Source organism: Drosophila albomicans, chromosome X, assembly GCF_009650485.2.
Source record: "Drosophila albomicans strain 15112-1751.03 chromosome X, ASM965048v2, whole genome shotgun sequence".
NCBI lineage: Eukaryota > Metazoa > Arthropoda > Insecta > Diptera > Drosophilidae > Drosophila > Drosophila albomicans.
The window spans coordinates 30,752,135-30,774,214 of record NC_047627.2 but is presented as its reverse complement, the minus strand read 5'-3'; the positions used below and the strand labels follow the sequence as shown (position 1 = coordinate 30,774,214).

Below are 22,080 nucleotides of genomic sequence, written 5' to 3'. Positions count from 1 at the left end.
ATATGCACATATTTAAAGATGAACTTAATACCACAAGTACCTTAAAATACTAAATCAAATTTCTAGCTTAGTTCTCGACTACGCACTGCATTTATTTGTGTGTGTTATTACTTGGTTCAACTTAATACCAGAAGTACCCTTAAAATACTGAATTTGCATATTTAAAGATCAACTTAATACCACAAGTACCTTAAAATACTGAATCAAATTTCTATCAGTTTGGTGAGGAAATTTATACCTATCTCAACAATTATTTTTGTTCACCTTTTTTCATCAACAAAGTCTTTTAAAGTTTACCCTTTTTTTTGTATCTAGCGCAAATTCATATTTATTTACTATAGTATAATATTTGGTATATGGAACGAAGGTAATTGTGGTATATCATAGTAAAAAAGTATTTCACGCTTTTTAGTTATTTTTCAAACTAATTGATTAGCTGCTATGGCATTCATTTTTACAATTATATATTATATATAATCGATATATTTTAGTCGCAGAAAAGCACACTCGAAAGTAAGCTTTTGTTTGGATTTAGTATGCTTTTTAATTTTCTTTATTGATTGAATTTGTTTTTTTCTTTTGCTCTTTCATTCAATGGGTATTTGGTAGTCGCATTTAGTTACAAAGACTTGCCAATGGTTTTGCTTAAACGACAGGGCTTCAACTAATGCAGCAACAACTGCTTTTGCTATCTCTCTTCTTATCATCCCCTCTCTCTCTCTCGCTCTCTCTCTCTCTCTCTCTCTATCTACTGCCCCTTTGCCATTGCCTGTCAATTAGTAACGCCAGCTGAATCCAATGTCTCGCTGCTCAACTGCCCCCTCAACTGACCTGTTCTTACTCCCCCCTTTGGCAGCCAGCAGGCGAAAACCAATTTGGTGCAGCGAGCTGCAGTGCAACGTCAGCCGCAAGTTCATGTTGCGACTGTTGCACTGACAGCCTTGAAGCCAAAAGCACGAACCAACAAATTGAAATGCCATTGACACAAGCTCAACTCAGGGGTAGCAATTGAAACAAAGCTGCGAGCAACCAGCTGTGAGATACTCTTTAAATTTTGAAAAATCTAAAGAATCAAATTTGAGAGTAATTAATCAGATTACCATAAAGTAATCAATTATTGTGATTGACAACGAATCAAAGGTTAAACAAGTAAGAAAGCTACATTCGAGTGTACTCGACCCATTTTGAATAAAATGAATATAAATGCTAAAAATATACCAAATGGTATATTTGATATATCGATATAGTACCGCATTCAAAATATACCACGGCACAATATACCAGATTAACAACCAAAGCAACTAAGACCCCTAGTAAGTAGGCGTTTTTGCCCATACAAAAGTATTTCTTTAATAACTTCCACAATTTTTATCTGATCGCAACCAAATTTTCAGGAATCATAACTACTATAGTAATTATTGTATATTCGCAACTCTAGCTTTAAAATTACGCTTGTTATTCGATTTTTTTGATTTGCGGGGGCGGAAGTGGGCGTGGCAACAATTTGAAACTAACTTGATCTGCGTGCAAACATAACAAATGCTGTCGAAAAAAATTATAGCTCTATCTCTTATAGTCTCTGAGATCCAGTATTTCATACGGACGGACGGACAGACACACAGACACACAGACGGACAGACGGACATGGCTATATCGTCTCGGCTGTTATATAATATTTTGCACATTTGATTTATATTATATTATTATATCTTATATAATATTATACACATTTCATTTATGAACATTTCTCAAAGCATGCAAAAGAAACGTAATAGAAGCCTTAAAATGAAACATAAAGTACTTTAAAGTATTCGTGGAGTTCGTGTCAACAATTTCATAATGCATTTAGCTTCATTAAACACTTTAAAAATGATAACAAATTCAACAAATATTTCAAATTATAAACCACATAATTATTATCATGTTATGGATATGGTTTTTTTTTTACAAGAAGTCAAGAGAATTAGAAAGTAAGGTACCTAGTAAACTTTGTGTTGGAATAGTTGCATATCATTGAAAAAAAGAAAAGAAAAAACGCAATAAATAGCATTAAATGAGACACCTAAATATAATATGATGGGCAAAAAGAAGCTGCTCGAAGCTGCTCGAATGAATAACATCAACAACAACTTGCTGCAGAACGCCCACTGTAAGCAAATGTGTCACACCCTTTTCGTGGTAATTTGTGCTGGGTAGCCAGGCGGACAGACGGACAGACGGATGGACAGACGGACGGACGCACACTTGAAGCAGGAATCACAGATGCAAAAGAAGGCCACTTGATACACACACAGGATACAGGTCGCAGGACGCAGGACACTCAAGGAACGTGCCCAGAGCGCTAGAAAAACAAATGCAAAAAGTAAATGGGAAGAAATTTCGTTTTTATTGAGACTTTATATGTAACTTTTTTTTTTGGGACAAGGGACAAGTGCAGAGCGATCCTGCCAGGACGTGTTTCTAAGCGAAAGGGAAACGTTGCGGTTGCAACAAAGAGGGAGAGTGAGCGAAAGTGAGAGAGGGAGAGAGAGAGAGAGAATTTGCTTGGTGCACATCTGGGCAGCTCGATTGATTGTTTGTTTATTTACATTTTTTTCCTTTCAATTTTATTTTTTTGTGGCTCACTTCCTGAAAAAAAGGGACGCGCGAAATGCAAAAACAAATCCATAAAACATTTGCTTGTCGCGTTGCCGCGAAAATCTTTTGTGATTTGCCTGCAGCTTTGTTTACGAAATGCATTTGCGGAATGTCCTTAGTCCATAGTTAGGGCAACTCCTTGCGGCCATAAAACCTCATCAGGTAACTGTTGAGCACACTCTCTAGCTATCTCTCTTTCGCGCTCTCTCTCTCACTCTCTCTTTCTGCTGTCATCATTGCCATCTTTATTCGCTGTCCACTTGTTGATCCGGACGGGCGATTCCAGCGATTTGCTGGCAAGTTTTTGGCGACTGCGACTGCGACGGGGAAATCGGGAATCGAGAATCGGAAATGCCCCGATGCGATGGTATTTCCGCATTGGGAAATGCCTTGACTGTGTGGCTAAAATCAAGAGCGAAATGCGCACATATGTGCCACATATGATGTGGCAGCGAGCTAAGCTGGATAAACGGGGCGCAACTATTTAGCTGTTAATTTGCCTTGACATCGCTGCGGCTCATCAAAACGCAGTTAAATGCGACAAGTGGCTGCGTGGCAAGTGCTGTCAGTACATGTGGCATGTGGCTTGTGGCATGTGCCATAGCCTTCGGGATTTGCCAGAGAGACGCTGCATTAATCCAGGTGCTTAAACGCTCTTCAATGCTGTTCAATGCTCTTTTCCAAGTACAGTTGTGTTTAGCGAAATTCAATTTATGAGCAGCAGCGAACAGCAAACAGCAACTTTAATTAAGCCAACGTGGGCGCATGCCACGCCCATTCCCACTGGGTGACCACTTAGTCGAGTCGATTCGTTTTACGATGCTTCAACGCAGCTGCTGCTTTTTATTTTACTTTTTTTTGGCTGTCCCATTAAAGTAAAAGCGGCGCGCGCCTTTTGGGTATGCAACACTTTTTTTTCTTTTGCTTCTACCCAGCTGTGACTCGCAGAGGACTTCAATCAAATGGTGTGTGGGGTGGAGGGGAGTGGGTAGTGGGGAGTGGGAGAGACAGGTGAAAGACTCTTTGATGGCCAACTGACTTAGCACTCAATACTCTGTTACAACTGTTCGACTAATATCTGCTTATTCACTCACATTTTCGGCATACACGAAATCATCTTAAATCAATGTGAAAGGTAATACGGCATATGAGAGAGGGAACAACGGAGCATGTGCGACTTTGGAAGTAACAAGTAACACTTGACGAAATACCTTTACTTTATTTATTTATTTATTAAATGAATAATCCACACATCCATTTTTAACTTTACAGATAAGAATTATTTAAAACCTCACAACCTCACTTAAAGTAACTCAATTATTGAGGCAGCCTATGAAAAGGGTTGAAGTTATATAGTAGGCAATTCTTATATATTTTATTCTTAAATAAACTTACTGGAAGTTGCCTTGCTAAATTCGATCAATTTTTCTATAAAAATACCTTAAAAATTGTGCAGCAATTTAAGAAAAGCTTAATATTTGTTGAATTTATACCTGCAATCTATAGAGTAGAAAAATATTTTGTAATAATAATAATACTTATAAACCAAATTTAGCATTCGGTATGTTTCTGTATATTTGCGGTATATCAAATAGGTATATTTTAAGAATAATATTCTTGATTTCACTTACAACTTCAATCAATTCAAAATATTATAGTTTGTGCAGCAACTAAAGAGACAACTTTGTGATTTCATGAATTATTTTTGCAAGTTCGCATTTGACTTGAATACATTTATTTTGTTATAATTATTATTGCAAGTGCAGCTGAAATTAATGCAAGTTATTGTTGTCTTTACTTACATAAATACTCTACTGTATTTTCATTATTATTTATTATTATTCTAATCTTTTATTATTCATTCTCCATCAATTTATTTGTATACCAATTCGATTATTAACTTTGATCACACTTTGAAGTGCATTTGGAGTTCGGTTTGATCGTTGATTGACAATTTCCTTTCATGTTTCTGGTTGTTCTTTTCCCAGTTTGGTAACTTTTGCATGTGTCATGTGGAATTAACAACACATAAGTTGTGTGCGACTGTGTGTATGTGTGTTTGTTGTATTGTATTTGTTTGCTTGATGTTGAAAGTTTCAGAGCTGAGCCGAGGCGAGAGTGCTCGCAAGTAAAGTAAAGTCCCGAGTATTGCAGCAATACATAGAAAATCAATATTATTTCTTACTTTCCCTTCCTATGTGTGTCTGTCATGCGTGTATATGTGTGCATGTGTGTGTGTGTGTATCCATGTTTGTGTCTGCGTTCTTTATGAATTATTAAACGGCAATGGATTCCCTCGCTTTTGTCTGCCTCTCGAGTACATTTACTCATAATTGAAACGACAATCTGTAGTCGATACCTTTTGTATCGATACATTTCGATTAAGACACCGCGGCAGTTGGGGTTAGTGTATGCGTATATGTGTAGGTATGTGTGTGTGTGTGTGTCCATTGCGAAGGAGAGGGAAATAATAAGTTTTTATGCACGTGTGACAGCCACTTGTGAATATGAATGTGAATGATTCGCCCGAGTCACAATTCATTTGTCATTTCTGAATTGCGCAAAAATGTAATTGCTTTTCCTCTCTATATAGATATACTTATACGTTGAAATACCCTGTAATTTGTTACTTACTTATGGCTTATTCTTTAAGTCTGCATTCAAAATGTATTGAAACTTTGTATTGATGTGAACTAAATACAGCTTGTTGAACTTAGCTAACTATTCTGAACATTTAACTATGATTCTCTGATAAACCAACATTTTGACATTTATTTCTACTTTAAAACTATATAAAGCTCAAGCTTCACCAACACTAAGCTCTCCACTCTTCATTTTGTACATTTCTAAACAAATTTTGTAGTTGGGGATAATCTCTTAACTTCATAACTCAACTTATCTTCATAAACAAAAATAATACTCTGCAAATTTCACATAAATAATTCGATAAACAAAATTGTTGCCCCAGTGCCAAGTTGTGATATTTATTTATAGTTTAATCCAAGATCCCTTAGAATTAAACCCTTATCACTTTATAGATTAAAACTTTATTGCCAGCATTTTTGTTTACTATCTACATTATTTTGTGTTTTTAAATTTTAGATAAATTCGAACATATTATTGAAGATTTGCCTCATAAGTTGTGACATTTATTTAGACTTATTATTATTTAGTTTGTACAAATCAAGCTTTATCAAAACTAAACACATTACAATATACTTTTTGTTTTCAACATTATTCAAAAGCAAGTAACAAGTAAGAAATCTACAGTTTATTGTGAGAAAGCAAAACATTGCGGTATTATTTTAAAAATATACTAATTAATATACCACATAAATACTAGAAAATGCCAAATTTTATGTTTGGTATATCGAAGAAGTACTCCGATGGAAATATACTTTAGATGTCAAAATATACCAGATTATCAATGTAGATATAAGACCTGACTGCAGTAGTCGAAATTGCCACTGGGAAGTATTTCTTAAATAACTTCTGAAATTCTTATACCCGCTACCCATAGGGTAGAAGGGTATTATAACTTGCCATGTCCGTCTGTCCGTCCGTCCGTATGAAACACTGGATCTCAGAGACTATAAGAGATAGAGATATAATTTTTTTTCACAGCATTTGTTATGTTAGCACGCAGATCAAGTTTGTTTCAAATTTTTGCCACGCCCACTTCCGCCCCCGCAAATCCAAAAAAATCGAATAACAAGCGTAATTTTAAAGCTATAGTTGCGAATTTTTGTATATACAATAATTACTATACCAAATTTTCAGGAATCATAACTACATTCCTGAAAATTTGGTTGCGCTCAGATAATGTGTAATAGATGTGGAAGTTATTAAATAAATACTTTTGTATGGGCAAAAACGCCTACTTACTACGGCTCTTAGTTGCTTTGGCCGATAATCTGGTACTATGAATACATACCATTTGGTATATTTTTAGTATTTTCAGTATATTTTGAAAATAATACCGCAATATTTTGCCTTTATTAAAAATGGGTGCGGGTATCTCACAGTCGAGCACACTCGACCGTAACTTTCTTACTTGTTAAGTTATGAGCTAAACATTCTGAAAAAAAATCGAATGAATTTTACACTCATTAGAAGGCACTTTTAATTTAATCAATTATTTTGATTTTTATGTATATATTTCTCAATTGAAGCCAACTTTTATGCAGCATCAATTTCGTAAATTTTTAAAGTGTTTTCCTTCTTGTTAGTTGTGGAACTTTCTAGTTTATTCATTTTTGTTATTTTTTGTTTGCTGCTGCATTTCTGATTGCTTCTGTGCGGCATTTTACAGCCCAAGTCGCAACATCGTTCTCTGGTGGCTTTTTGTTTCGTTTAACCATTTGCTGTACTTGTTTTTGTTTTTGTCATTACTTTTGGCTGCTCTGCAATTGCGTTAAGTAATTAGAAAGGAGCTCAACATGCTGCTGCTGTTTTGCTGCTGGTTTTTGACTTAACGAGCATTTAATTGCCAGGTTTACCCTTGGTGACACACACCACAACAACAACTCAAACAACAACAACACACACACACACTCATACCTGCACTTCCGTTCCGGTTCACCCTTTATTTTGGCCTCAACTTATCAAATGATTTTCACTTTTACTGCACTTTCCGAGCTCCTGCTGCTTCTGTTCTGTTCTTCTTAGCTGCACTTTCTCTGACCTCTCTCTCTCTCTCTCTCTCTCTCTCTCTCTCTCTCTCTCTCTCTCTCTCTCTCTCTCTCTCTTTCTTTCTCTATCTTATCTTGCACTTGTTCTCGCTGTCTGTCTTGTGTTTTTTTTTTTTAGTTGGCCTTTTGTGCTCTGGCTTTTTTTCGTTTACACTTTGCATTTTTATGCGCATTTTCATTCATAAATTACGAGGAATTTTTCATTGTGCCTGAAGAGGTTTTTCCACGAAACTAATGCTAATGCTATGACCATGTGTGCATGTGAATGTATGTGTGTGTGTGTGTGCTATCTTGTCTGCCGCTTGGCCAAATCCTTCTTAGCCCAGTTCCGAGTGCCGAGTGCCGTGAGGGAATTGCGCATAATTTGTGCATGTTAATTAGCTCATTTTGTGCGTAGATTAAGCAAATTAAGCAAATTAACCAAATGAGCAGCAAGTAAATAAATAAATTAAATACTCACTACCGCACATATGTATATGGGGACTACTTAAAGGCAAACTAATATATCTATACACTGATAAAAACAATTTCTGAAATCAAAAACATTCCTCTTAAGAATTGCGCTCTTAAAATAAGACCACTTTAAAAACAAAATAAAAACAAAGAACATTATATTTAATAAAGTCAATTTCTCAAAAGAAAACCAAAAATAAACAAGTAAGAAAGTTACAGTCGAGTGTGCTCGACTGTGAGATACCCGCTACCCATTTTTAATAAAGGCAAAATATTGCGGTATCATTTTCAAAATATACCGAAAATACTAAAAAAATACTAAAAATATACCAAATGATATGTTTGGTATATCGATATAGTACACCATTCAAAATATACCATAGACGGCTTGGTATATTGATTGTCAGCCAAATCAACTAAGACCCCCAGTAATACAAAAGTATTTCTTTAATAACTTCGACAATTTTTATCTGATCGCAACCATTTTCAGGAATCATAACTACTATAGATATTATTGTATTTACCAAAATTCGCAACTCTAGCTTTAAAATTACGCTTGTTATTCGATTTTTTTGATTTGCGAGGGCAGAAGTGGGCGTGGCAAAAATTTGAAACAAACTTGATCTGCGTGCAAACATAACAAATGCTGTCGAAAAAAATTATAGCTCTATCTCTTATAGTCTCTGAGATCTAGGCGTTAATACGGACAGACGGACGGACACACAGACGGACAGACGGACATGGCTATATCGTCTCGGCTGTTGACGCTGATCAAGAATATATATACTTTATAGGGTCGGAGATGCCTCCTTCTACCTGTTACATACATTTCCTGTCGGCACAAAGTTATAATACCCTTCTACCCTATGGGTAGCGGGTATAACAAAAAACATTATATTTAAAAATGTCAATTTCTCAAAAGAAAACCAAAAATAAAGAAATCTATTAAAGAATTTCCTTAAGTAGAGGAGTGATTAATATAGGACATCAAAATTCTTCCTTGAAATCTTAATTTTAGATCTTTATTTTCTTCAGTGTATTTATATATATATATTGTATAACTGGACAAGGTCAATGAAACGCTGAGAGCAAGAGCGAGAGCGAGTCAAATTCAAAGGCCAAGTCTGCCTTTGACTTCATTTTGCAGTTTCAGCCCCGCCACTGAAATTGATGGCATTTCGCTGCTGTTGCTGTTGCTGTTCTTGTGGTTGCCTCATAAATCATCATCACAACACTGCGCCACTTAGCACTGCCACGCCTCCCCTCTCCCCTCTCTCTCTCTCTCTCTCTCTCTCTCTCTCTCTCGCTCTCTCGTTTTTCTTGCTCATTTTGCCAAACTGCGCTGTAACTTTTAATGCACTAAACAAAGTGCCAAAAGTTGCGCCTCAAGTTTAACATGTATCCACAAAGGGCCTCAATAACATCAAGGGTATGCTCGACTATAAGTTGGATTGCAAGCAAAATCAGCTATTGAATGTAATCCAAGCATCTTCGACCCCATATCCTATATACTATATATTCTTGATCAGCTTTAGAAGCCGAGACGATTTAGCAATGTCCGTCTGTTCGTACTCTTTGGTATATTTTTAATGTAGAACTCTATCAATATACCAAATATATCCTTCGGTATATTTCAGTATTTGTTGTGGTATATTTTTAGAATACTTTAGTTTTCTTACTTGTTCTTATATCGATCTAACTATTTTTCTTCCAATATATTTAACTCTCTATTCACTATTTAATTAGAGCTTTGTATGTCTATTAAAATTTGTATTGTTGTTTCATTATCAGATCATATCATATTGTATATGGGTAATTCCATGACGGAATTTGCATTGAAAACAACATAAAGTGAAACAATTTTGAAAATAAGAAAAGTTTATTTTTATAGCTCTAGATAAGTACTTTAATTAGAGCTAAGAATGGTTTTGGAATTTTCTTTGTTTTGTTTTCTATTGTGATAATTGCAAAAATTAACCAACGCATAACCAAAAAATGAACGAAATTATATATTTTATCGGAAAACAGATCAAGTTCCTAAAATCAATCTTAGCTCTAAATATAGTGCTTATCTAGAGCTTTTAGAATAACATTCACTTATTTTTAAAATTGTTTCAGTTTATGTTATTTTCACTGCCGTGCACTCTAACTCTATATCCACTATTTAATTATTTGTTTTCCATTGTTATACTTTCTACTCGCTTGTATCATCTTCATATCATCATCATATTGTATATCCAATTATAAAACTTTTGACACTGCATCTCTTAATTACTAAAGTAACTATAAATAAACTATTCGTTTTATTTATATATCTGCAACAATCTCTTTAGTTATCTATTCGCTTGTAGATTACTTGATTCTCTTCTTTTCTTGTTTATTCATTTATATGGTCATAAAACTACAAATTTGAGTTATATATTATATTATAAAATATGATATGATTGAGGTATGTTTCTAAATAAATCAATTTGTTGATTGTTATATCTGTTGATAGCTTTTCAAAGCATGTTTAAATGAAACGTTTTCCAAAGTGTTATATTCGTTATAAATAAATATAGTTATACAATCCTTAACATTTTTTACTCGCCACCATTTACAGGGTATTTGCCTTGTCTTAAACTCCTTGTACATTTGCTGCTGGTGTCTTGACACAAGCACTTTGCAAGTTTGAGCACGAGAACTCTCTGATATAGTCATGAGAGTCACTTGAGTTGTTATTTTGCTTATTTTGCAGCCACGCCACATGCAACTTAATGTTGCACATGTGAAATGCCAGTTAGTGTGTGTGGCATGTGTAGCATGTGTGGCACGTGGCACTCACTCGCTACAATTTTGATGAAGCACTCTCTATGCCACACACAAACACACACACAAACACACACACAGGTTGCATGCCACATGCTGCAGAGCTCAAATGCTTACCTCAGATTACAAGCCAAATTGCGTTTGATTGTAATTGAAAGTGCAATTGGAAATGGCTAAAATAAAATTGCTGTTGCAAATGGGAATGGGAATGTGAAGGGGCAAGGAAACGGAAACAGAATCAGACTCCAACAAAATTCGAGTGCTGCAACTTGTTGAGTATCGGGTATCAATTAGTCAAGCACACACACTCGACTGCAGTTGAAAAAGTAATTGAATTGGCAAATAAATTGCAGTTGTTAGAGTTTAATTTATTTTGGTAGCTTTGAAATTTGATGGCATTATAAATTACAACAAGAAATTTGCAAGAAATGCTAAAGTAAATACTGCAAATGTTTCTCTCTATTATACAAATGCAATTTGAATAGAGAGAAACATTTGCAGTATTTACTTCAAGTCATTTCTAATAATATACTTTCAAAGAATATAATTGTATAATCATACAGAAAGACCAACTTCGACCAAGTGTATAGCAAGTGTAATTTTAACATTTTATTGTTGGGTCATCAAATAATATATAATAATCTATTTAGTTCAATGTATTTTTAATGTAGAGTTATATTCCAAAGAGTAGTATTTATAAATACCAAAAAGTACCCTTAACTATATTTTTGTATATGAATTTAATTTTAGTTGAATGTATTTCGAATGTTTTTATATACCGTCAAAATACCGTCAGTATATATGCGGTAATATTCTTAAAATATACCAAAAATACAAAAATATACTGAAGGGTATTTTTGGTATATAGTATATTAAACATTCGAAATATGCAGTAATATTCTTAAAATATACCAAAATACAAAAATATACTGAATGGTATATTTTGGTATATTTACCAATGTGGTGATATTCTTAAAATATACAAAAAATACAAAAATATACTGAAGGGTATTTTTGGCATATAGTATATTAAACATTCGAAATATGCAGTAATATTCTTCAAATATACCAAAAATACAAAAATATACTGAATGGTATTTTTTGGTATATTTACCAATGTGTTAATATTCTTACAATATACAAAAAATACAAAAATATACTGAAGGGTATTAAAATATACAAAAAATACAAAAATATACTGAAAGGTATTTTTTGGTATATTTTAAGAATATTACCGCATTGATTTGCTTATGTCAAATATTTTGCCGATCTTAATGTCATAAACCAAATATTGGCGTCGGTTTTTTCTTAAATATTTTCTCCGTATATTAATTTGGTATATTTATTGCTTTTATTGAAAATGAGTAGCGAGTATGTCACGGTCGAGTGTGCTCTTCCCTTCTTAATCATATTTTCTACTCTATTATTATGCTCTTCCATTGAAAATTTCATTCATAAGTGGTCAGAGTTTTTGTTTAATTTGCAAGAAAAAGTCTATCAAAACATATAGCTGCAACTTTATATGAAAAGCAAGGCAAATGTGCTGTGAGAATAAAATCAAATATGGGCATAAACTTGGTCAACGATATATTGGCCAAGTGTGCCCACTTTTTGAAGCACACTCTTGACTATTCAAGAGATGACACTCGATGTGTGTGTGTGTGTGTCTGTCAAGATGCAACTATCTTAGCTGATGTATCGCTCTCAACTGTTGTTGCAACTTGCAGTCAAGATGACAGAGTTGGCAAAGCCCAAAAAGAGAAAAGAAAAGCTAGGCAGACAAACTTTTATATTTTCTCGCCATTTGGCTGTTGGCCAAGATGAAAGCAAAGCAAAGCAAATCAAAAGTGGCCAAGTCAACATTTGCCACTTGCCACACGTTGAAGTTGATCGTTTTGTCTTGCTGCCTCTCGCTCTAATTCTCTGTCTCTCTCTCTCTCTATTACTTTCTGTCTTTGCAGTTGCTAAGCTGGCAGCATTCGCTGAGGAGGTCAGCACTTCGACGGGCATCTCGGAAGGTGAGTATAAACTTGTGGCATAACCACACGCATAACCACACGATTGATGGACTCGTCTCATCAAAATTCACTTGCAGAATGGGGCTCGGGATGGAAGGGCGGCAGCGGTACGAACTTTCTGGTTGAGGTCGAAGAGACAGCTGCCATGTCGCCGCCAAATGTTGCACGTGGTGGCAACAAGACATCCGATGATTACATCGGTGAACTGACCAGCCAAGAGGACTCTCAACTCAGCCAGGACACCACAGGTGCCACAATTACCGTCAATGGCACAGCTATCGAAACAGGTGAGAGTCAACCTCAGTCAACCTGACCCTGAGATTTCCCCTTCGAATGCTCATCGAGTGCCACTTTTGTGTAAAATCAAACAGGCACATTCTGCTGCCACTTAACCTCAAACTATTATTAGCCGCAGCCAACTTAATGGGGCTGAGGTGTGGCCAGCTTTTGGGCAAACCGTTTAACTGCTGCTGCACTCAAATTATCGCATTCGTTTGTGAGTTTCCTTCTCTTTTTTTTGTGTGACCATAAGCTGATTACTGCGGTTCGTTAAATTGACTGTCGCAGTGTGTTCGTATTTGATCTCTTGAAAATAATATTAAAGGCAGTTGGATCTGAGTCTGCTGCACAAAATAATTGAGAATTATTAACGCTCCGCTTCTCAATGAGTTTATATTATTTATGTCCGTCAATTGTTAATTATCAAAAATGTGTTTTCTATGTTAAAACAAACAGATTTGAATTTGAGAAACATTTAGCATAACTTTTAACACATCACTAAAAGCATTTTGGTGTAAATGCCAATATTTTTGATTAGTATCGTGATAAATTACAAATTTAACAAAATTTAAATGAGATCTTGTTATATTCGAATTAAACTTAAGAACTTTAACAATTTATATAAAGTAAATATAAAAAGAAAAGTGAACAGAACTTGTATCGAAAGGGTTAAAAATGAAGAAATTCGAAGTTCTTTTAAGTCCGTATATTTAACAAAATAATAACTGCTCATAATCGATTAATAAGATTCGGAGTGTTATCGATATCAACAGCTGAGGAGCCGCCAACTGGACACGCAGTGTTGCCAGATCGTCACAACTATGTGTGCAATTACAGTTAATGTGGCAACTCCCACGACAAAGTGAACGCAAAAAACGAGAAAGTGAATTTCAGTGAGCGTAATAAATTCGAAGGCTTAAATGTACGTAAAGCCGCGAGGATTTATTGGTACACATGCAACTAATGCAGATAATTGAATGTTTATGGCCTTAACCGTAATCCAATTGCCGCTTTTACTCGCTCGTGTCGAGCTGACTAGAAAGCAGCCACAGCATCAGCCACAGCAACAGCAGCAGCTGAATGAACGTGTCTGAAGCCCTGCGATAATTGAATTCCAATCCGAATCTCTTGATTTATTTATGCGTCGTACGTGCGCGACGATTTAAAAACCAACGAAAATGTAAAATAAATATCCACAAATAAATATTGTTTGTTGTTGTGCGGTTTGTCATCATTATTTTGTTTTTACTTTCTTACTGCTTGCAGGTCCCAAGATCATAGTACGCACCGAAGAAGTCCTGATTGTGGGTCTCGTCCTCATCCTCTGGGTCGGTGCCATTATGCTCTTCTTCAATCGCTGGGGCAAAATACGAATGCTCGAGCCTTATCAGCCAAAGTTTCAGCAGCAGCATCGCAGCTCCTGCCCCCTCGTCGACATGGAAGCCGTCTCCGCACATCAGGTGAGAATTCTTAAGATATAGATACAAGATATCTTGTATGTTGTCTGCTACCAAAACACAATTGGGAAGCTAAAAGCAGCTTCAAAGAATATGAATAGAATTAACACGTGGGCTGAAAAGTCCCGGGCCTTACACATAGGTGGCGCTATTTTTATTGCAATCACCTTTTTTTCAGTTAATACAATCCTTCAGAAGACAGCTGCTAAAATTTCATGATATTCTATTCATTAGTTTGTAAGTTATTGAGCTAAGAGTGACACTACTTTTGCTATATTCAAAACAATGGATCAAAAGCAATTTCGTGTTCTAATCTTACACTGCTTCTTGATGGAAAAAAATACCGTTCAAGCACAGTTTTGGCTTGAATAGTGTTATGGGGACTCCTCTCCATCAGAAACAACAATTAAACGTTGGTTTGCTGAAATCAAACGTGGTCGTAGAGACACCGATGATGCAGACCCCAGTGGACGTCCAAATGGGGAGGTCACACCAGAAAACATCAAAAAAATCCAAAAAATCGTTTTGAATGATCGAAATTTAAATTTGCATGAGTTAACTAACATCGTAAAGATATTAAAAGAACATGTTGGCCTAATATTGCATGAACATTTGACTATGAGAAAGCTCTCTTCAAAGTGGCTGCCGCGTTTGCTCACTTTTGACCATCAACAAGAATGTGTTCATGATTCAATGACAGTGACAAAACTACATGAATTTAACTTCGAATTGCTCCCACATCCACCGTATTCGCCGGATTAGGCTCCCAGCGACTTCTGGAGGTTCGCAGTCCTGAAAAAATATTCGCCGGTAAAAAATTTCGTAGGAATGAAGAGGTTATCACTGAAATTGAAGCCTATTTTGAGGCAAAAAAAAAATCGTTCTAAAAAATTTATATTGAAATGTTACAGCGGCTCTGGAATGATTGCGATGCTCTTGATAAAGATTAAATTAATGAGTAACGCCAATTTTGATCCAAAAAAAGCGTGTTTTCTTTGTTAGGCCCGGGACTTTTCAGCCCATGTGTTACATACGAATTATTACATTTTAGACAATTCTAGAATGTTGTAGAATTCATTTATTCACATTTTGAATTAACGAATTGTGAAATTACAGAATTCTGGAATTAGAGTATTCAGCAAATGTTGAGGAAATTAGAGAGCGTTAGAACTGAATACTTATAGTAATAGAATCTTATATAATTTAAAGTTATGTTACAAAGTTAAACTTACATTTTTGGTGTATTAAATTGTAAAAGATTTATATTCCAATTTTCAAATAATCGTAGAAAGAATGAAATATGCATTTACATTAAAGTATTTGAAGATTCTACATTTATTGAATTATTGCAATTTTGAATACAAGAATTGTATACCAAAAATAGTTTCACAGATTTGAAATATTATATAATTTTAGATTTATTGAATAACAAATTTTTTGTAATTATGAATTAAAAGAGAAATTTGAATTTTTATAATTTTAAAACTTTGTGAAAATTTAAAAATGTAGAATTTTTAGGAAAAATTTAATTTTATTTTGATGTTATTAAATTACATATTTGAAAATATTTTATTATACACAGAAAGAAAAAAATAGGATGTTTTTAATCTTAACATGCAAATTTGGCATACAAATCTTGATTTAAGATTTTCAAGATTTGTTTTGAAGATCGAAAAAATCCTCAATCAAGATTTCCAATCTATTTTTCATTATACCATTTTTTCTCTCTATGTATTTTAAAACTATTAAAATATAGGCTATAATGGCATCTATAATATAGATGTTGATATACTGAGAGATATTCATCTCTTTCTCGTTGAATTGAATATTTCAATTAATTGCTATTTCTTTCCTCTTTCCCCTTTTCTCTGCTCTCTTTTTCCGTTTCGTTCTCGTTTAGCGCGCCTCCGTCTCCCGCATGTCGATGGGCATGGTCCACAACCACAATTTGAATATGCCAACGTGTCAATTTGCGGCCTATAATCCCAGCCTCTATGCGAAGGGTAAGCTTCTTTCCTTCCAATTTCTTTTTTCCCCTCCGTCTCCGTCTCTGTCTCCTTCTCTTTTACTTTGCTTACGCGCTTCACCAGCAATTCGTGTAAAATGCAAATGCAATTAAAATGCGGACGAATACCAAACAGAAAAAAAAGAGAACGAAAATGTCGAACAACATCTTCACATGTCAGTTGCTGTCTGTGTGTCTATGTGTATGTGTGTGGGTGTGTGTGGGTGGGTGTTAATGCGCAGCTTGTTCGGCAATTTGTGTTGCATACTTTTGAGCGCCATCCAAAGAGTTGTCAACTTTTTGTTGCGTTGCGCTGCGCTGCAAACTAAAGTTTGAGCTGGAAATACGCGCTATTCGCAACACATTGACTGCACGTAGTTCTCAACGAAATTCTAGAAAAGTTAAGCAACTAATTTCAACTATGAAACAATTAAGCGAAATGTGTGTATCTTTGGCATCAATTTTCACTCATTTTCGTAGAGTTACTTTAAGTAATTTAAACTTGTAATTGCGAGTTAGTTAGAGATGATCTTTTTGGGTTTGCTAATTAACTTGAAATTTATTAAACTTGGAGTATTTAAACATATATTTTACTTTTCGAGACATGAAATACTATAAATACTACTACTAATAGAAAGATCAGAGTTCAAAAACAGTGCGGTATTATACTTAAAATATACCAAATAATATAACGCAGAAACTTCAATTGAAGTAGGAGTTTTATACAAAATTATTTCTTAAACAAATTCTGAAAATTTTTATCCGATCGCATTCAAATTCTAGTTCTAAGATCTAGGTGCTAATGCGGACAAACTGATCAAGAATTTATATACTTTATTCCAATGAAGAAGAGAAGCCTCCTCTTTCCTGGCTGTTATAATACCCTTCTACTCTATAGGTAACGGGTATAAACACTCTTTTTGCATTATCACTACAATCTTAATGCTTTTCAGTTTCAGTCCAAGTTGCACTTTGCAAATGAAAGAAAGACAGCCAAAGAAAGAAAGAGAAAAGGAGAGAGTGTGTGAGAAAGGGGGAAAGAGTCGATGAGCGACATCACGTAGGGAAAGACATGTAAAATGCTTATAAATATGTTTAATGGCAACTAGTTGGGGCGTGCCTCGTGCCTCGCTTTAAGTGCAGCATTTAGTCGGACTTTTAATGAGTTGCCAGACAATTAAACCGCACGACACTACGTGAGATGAGAGATGAGAGATGAGAGATGAGAAGCGATGGCTGCAGGCGTCGCATGTGTTGGATTGTGTAGAGTGAAAGAGGGGAGTGGAGGGAAAGGCAAATAACAATACAATTTTAATGCCATTTGTTGGTTCACTTTGGGAATGTTCGAGTAGAAGAGGAGAGAGAGAGAGAGAGAGAGAGAGAGAAGTGAATGGATGGATGCTGATGCTGCTGCCACGCAGCGACTTTCATTCTGACTTTGGCTCTGCAATTAAATCTTGTGGAAACGCGCACACAACTCACACAAACACACGCACACACATATGTACACTCATTCATGTGAAAGAGGGGAGTGAGAGAGAGAGAGGAGAGAAGAAGGCGGAGGAGTGGCAAATTGTAATGAAAATGGAAGCTCAGCTTGCCTACAAAAAGAATTAAGAGGCATGTTCCTGTGTTTATGACCCAACACGCATGTGTGTGCGTAAGCGTCTGTGTGTGTGTGTGTGTGTGTGTGTGTGTGTGTGTGTGTGTGTGTGTGTGTGTGTGTGTGTGTGTGTGTGTGTCAACACTCGTTCAACATTTATGCTGATGAAGTGCAATGTTTATGCGTGCACGCTTATCCCAATCATAATCATCGAACATTATTAAACCAATATGCTTATATTAAAAGTTCTATTTGACATATTCAGTCTAGTAATCGATATACGAGTAAATAATTGAGTAAAATATAAATAAATAAATCAAGCACAGACTCTGAAAACTATGATCCACGAATCCTATTATTATATTATGATAATGCCACTCAATTATTAACAAAAGTATAACATAGATTATTAGACTGAATATGCCAAATATGTAGAACGTTTAACCCTTTCATGCCCATTGTTGCATATATGTACATTGACTTTACATTTAACATTTACATTTTCGTATTTATTTATGTTTATGGATGGAGAAATGTTGCCTAAAAGGCAATATTGCAGTAATGACATACCAAGGGTCTTAGAGTATCGAAAATCGGAATGAAAGATACTTGGGGTTCCTTTTAATCATTTATGGAAATAATATTTTCTATATGTCCCCATTTTAATTTGAGCATGAAAGGGTTAATATAAGCATATTAGTTAAAAGGAATCATTTTTACACATCTGGACAATTATCATGTTAAGTGCTGCGCATAAACGCTTGTTCAAATTTCCGCTCATTTGACTGCTTGACAACGCAGAACGCTGCTTGAGATTTTGTCTAGAAAGAAACTCGAGTACTGCATATATTTTTTAGCGTATTTTTATTTTGCATATTCCGAACTACGCACTAGAATCTAAGCACAGATTTTCTGCTAGAAACGTCAAGTACAAATTCTGCCAGCAGTCGAGGGAAATTGAAATTTGCCTTTGGCTGAATTTATACATGACGTTTCTTGTAGAAAATCAGTTGCGCGTATACGGCAAACTGAAAGGATAAATTCTTTTCACGTCATGATGACGTGGATGGAAGACATCTTGTATGTTGTCTCCTACCAAAACACAATTGGGTCATTCAAGTCTTCTTCCTTCTATATGTTTATTTCAGGTTACGCCTCGCACGTCTCGAACGTGTCGAGGCCTCGACAGAATTCGGTGTTTGTGGGAGCGAGCACGAGTCATTATCTGATGCCGAAGCCGCCGCGGAAGACGCGCTCAGCGATGGATCTGCACTCGATGGTGTTGGACGAGAGCGCCGAGCAGGTGTAGAGCATAAGAGAGGGGTGTGTGTGCGAGCGAGTGTGCGAGAGTGTGTGTGAGGGGGTGTGTGCGAGTGTGCGTGAGAGACATTAAGTAAGTCAGTGAGTAAGTAAGTAGAGAGTAGCAAAGCAAGAGTGGAAGAAGAGTTACTATAAAAGTAGAGAGTTGAAAAGAAGTAGAAGAATACCAACAACAACAAAAAAAAGAAAAAGATGAAGCGAACAATACTGTCCAACAAATTTGCAAACTATTTACAACGTGATTACACTCTAAAACTCTAAAGCCACGCAATGCTTAACATCGAGACAGAAAATAAGCTTTAACATCCCCCTTCCCCTTCTCCCTCTCTTTCTCTTTTTCGCTGTCCAATCTGTCTGACTTCAAGTCTCTTCTTAGTGGCTCTGTAATTATGCATATTAAGTATACGTGAACGCAGCGTGAGATTTTAATAAGTAGTATAAAGAATATATTTTCCGACTCTTTCACTTTCCCTCCATAAATCTTGATCAAAGCAAATTTCTCAACAAGCAGCTGACAGCTACGACACGCCATTTGCAGCTAGCTTGACACGTAGCTGTCAGCTATGACACATCATTTAGCTTCTGTCACGCTGCGTCACCACAAATTATGTTATTACTCTGACTAGTAGAGTACTTGGCAAATGCAACAACTGCAAATATGTAATGTATATGTTATACTCGTAACCGTCTCCCAGCTAACGACACACAAGTTAATTGCGTTATATAGTGAACAATTTTTAATTCATAAGTTATGTAACAATTGCATCTCAATGTTTCTCAATGTTTATATAGTGCAAAGAAAAAAGCAAACACAAAAAAAAAACAAAAAGAAAAAGAAATTTAGTTGCTAAAAGCTCAAATAAACCATAAACGAGTGCATACATACATACAAGTATATATATCCCGTTTCTATTCTATGTATATCTAAATATATGAAACCTATATAAACTATATGTACTTATGTTTAACTAGAAGTTTAACCTAGTATCTTTATCCCTATCTATATCTTGTATCTTTAACTTTAACCTTATCTATCATCTGTCATCTCAATTGCAAATGCTGCAACGCAAAGTGTTTGCATTTCGAACGAGTCAATTCAATGGGTTCTCCCTCCTTTAACTTCATTTGCATAGTTCATAGATATTATGCTGCACATACTTACACAAACTGTCGCTTAACCGCTGTTCTTTCTCTCCAATACTACAATACAATAAAACTCTCTTTAAATTGTTAAGTAACTGTATGGAATTTCGACCAAAGAATGAACAAACAACTAAATGAACAACTACAACCAAAGTATAACTAACGAAAGCTTTAAATTTTCAAAAAAAAAGAAAACAAAAAAGATTAAAAACAAAGAACAACCCATCCAAACTGAGTAAATTAATATATATTACTTAAAAATATATATATTTTAAGATTCTTAACTAAAGTCTTATACTAAAACCTTGCGGAACAACTAATTAAACTAACTAGCAAAAGAAAGAAACCAATTGTTAAACTCATCTATGAAATATTTATAAACAAACAATTGCAGCTGTATATACACACACACACAAACATATATACATACACACATACACAAACTTATTTGGTGTACTTCTCTATTTATAAGTATGTAGTTTAAGGGTATTCCAAATCGTATTTCTTTGTCAATTGTGCAACTTTACTTTATTTATCAACACTATGTTCAGTGTTTTTAATCCTCTTAGATCTAGTGTTGTAAGACACATTTAGCTAATTTTATCAAACAAATCAAAAATTGTGCAAGACACTTGACAATTTCTCATAATTACCATAAATTATCATCATTCTTTAAGCCATGGAATACCCTTGATGCAAAAAATTTGTTTAAAACGTGTTCCAAAATGCAAAGGGTACTACTCAACAACACACACATACAAAAAATATACATACAGATATGTACAGATGTGTATACATAAAATTTACTATTTGGCAAATTGTATTTTACATATTGAATGCTACGAATATTTGAGCTGAGGACGAAAAGCGAAAGCAACAACTTTTAATTACATAGTATGTATAATAATATTTCTTTTGTATTGTTTGCTTGAGCAAAAGAGAAAATATTATATACAAATACCAATTATATAGTACTTATATATATATACATACATATATACTCGTATACTACAGATATCAGATACCAACAACTATTATGAATAACCGACAAGGCAAACAATTATATACAATAAAATTCGACAAATTCAATTGAAACAATTATATTGAAAGCGATATATAAAAGTGTGTGCTTATTAAATGATTACGAGCTCCTATATGATCGTAAGTATTGTAATATCTTCAAAAAGGTCCGTTCGATTTTTGCAACCTCTCCCTTATAAAAATTTAGCGCACTGAAATTCTTTTAAATTTGAAATTAGCGGGCAGGCGCCACTTTCAAATATAGATTTTTTGTTGTATACTTTTAGGGTGCGCCAATTGAGATCGTCATTTCGCGATCGAAAGTTAGATGGCGCTTCAATTGTCATTACACATTCAATCAATAGATGGAACACTCAGATTGTCATTGCGCGATCGAACGACAGATGGCTTTTATTTTAATTGTTATTGGGCGATCAAACGATAGATGCCTCTTTTCCGATTGTCATTGCATGATCGAATGATAGATGACGCCAGTTTAAATTGTCATTGCGCGACCAAACGATAGATGGCGACTTCCGATTGACATTGCGCGATCGAAAGATAGGCGTCGGCATACATTATCATTGCGTGATCAAACGACAGATGGAGCCTTTTAATTGTCATTGCGCGCTCGAATGACAGGTGG

At 35.1% G+C, this 22,080-nt stretch overlaps 1 protein-coding gene across 1 annotated transcript in view; it reads left to right on the top strand.

Annotated features, from left to right (window-relative positions):
- LOC117573381 (uncharacterized) overlaps window positions 1-20,610 on the top strand; it is an 80,309-nt gene extending 59,699 nt beyond the window's left edge. Inside the window, exons 2-6 of the mRNA XM_034256582.2 lie at window positions 12,551-12,607; window positions 12,685-12,894; window positions 14,153-14,346; window positions 16,244-16,346; window positions 19,100-20,610. Coding sequence (XP_034112473.1) covers window positions 12,551-12,607; window positions 12,685-12,894; window positions 14,153-14,346; window positions 16,244-16,346; window positions 19,100-19,260 — 725 coding nt within the window. The 3' untranslated portion in view covers window positions 19,261-20,610. The remainder of the gene's footprint in view (window positions 1-12,550; window positions 12,608-12,684; window positions 12,895-14,152; window positions 14,347-16,243; window positions 16,347-19,099) is intronic.
- The last annotated feature ends 1,470 nt before the right edge of the window (window positions 20,611-22,080 follow it).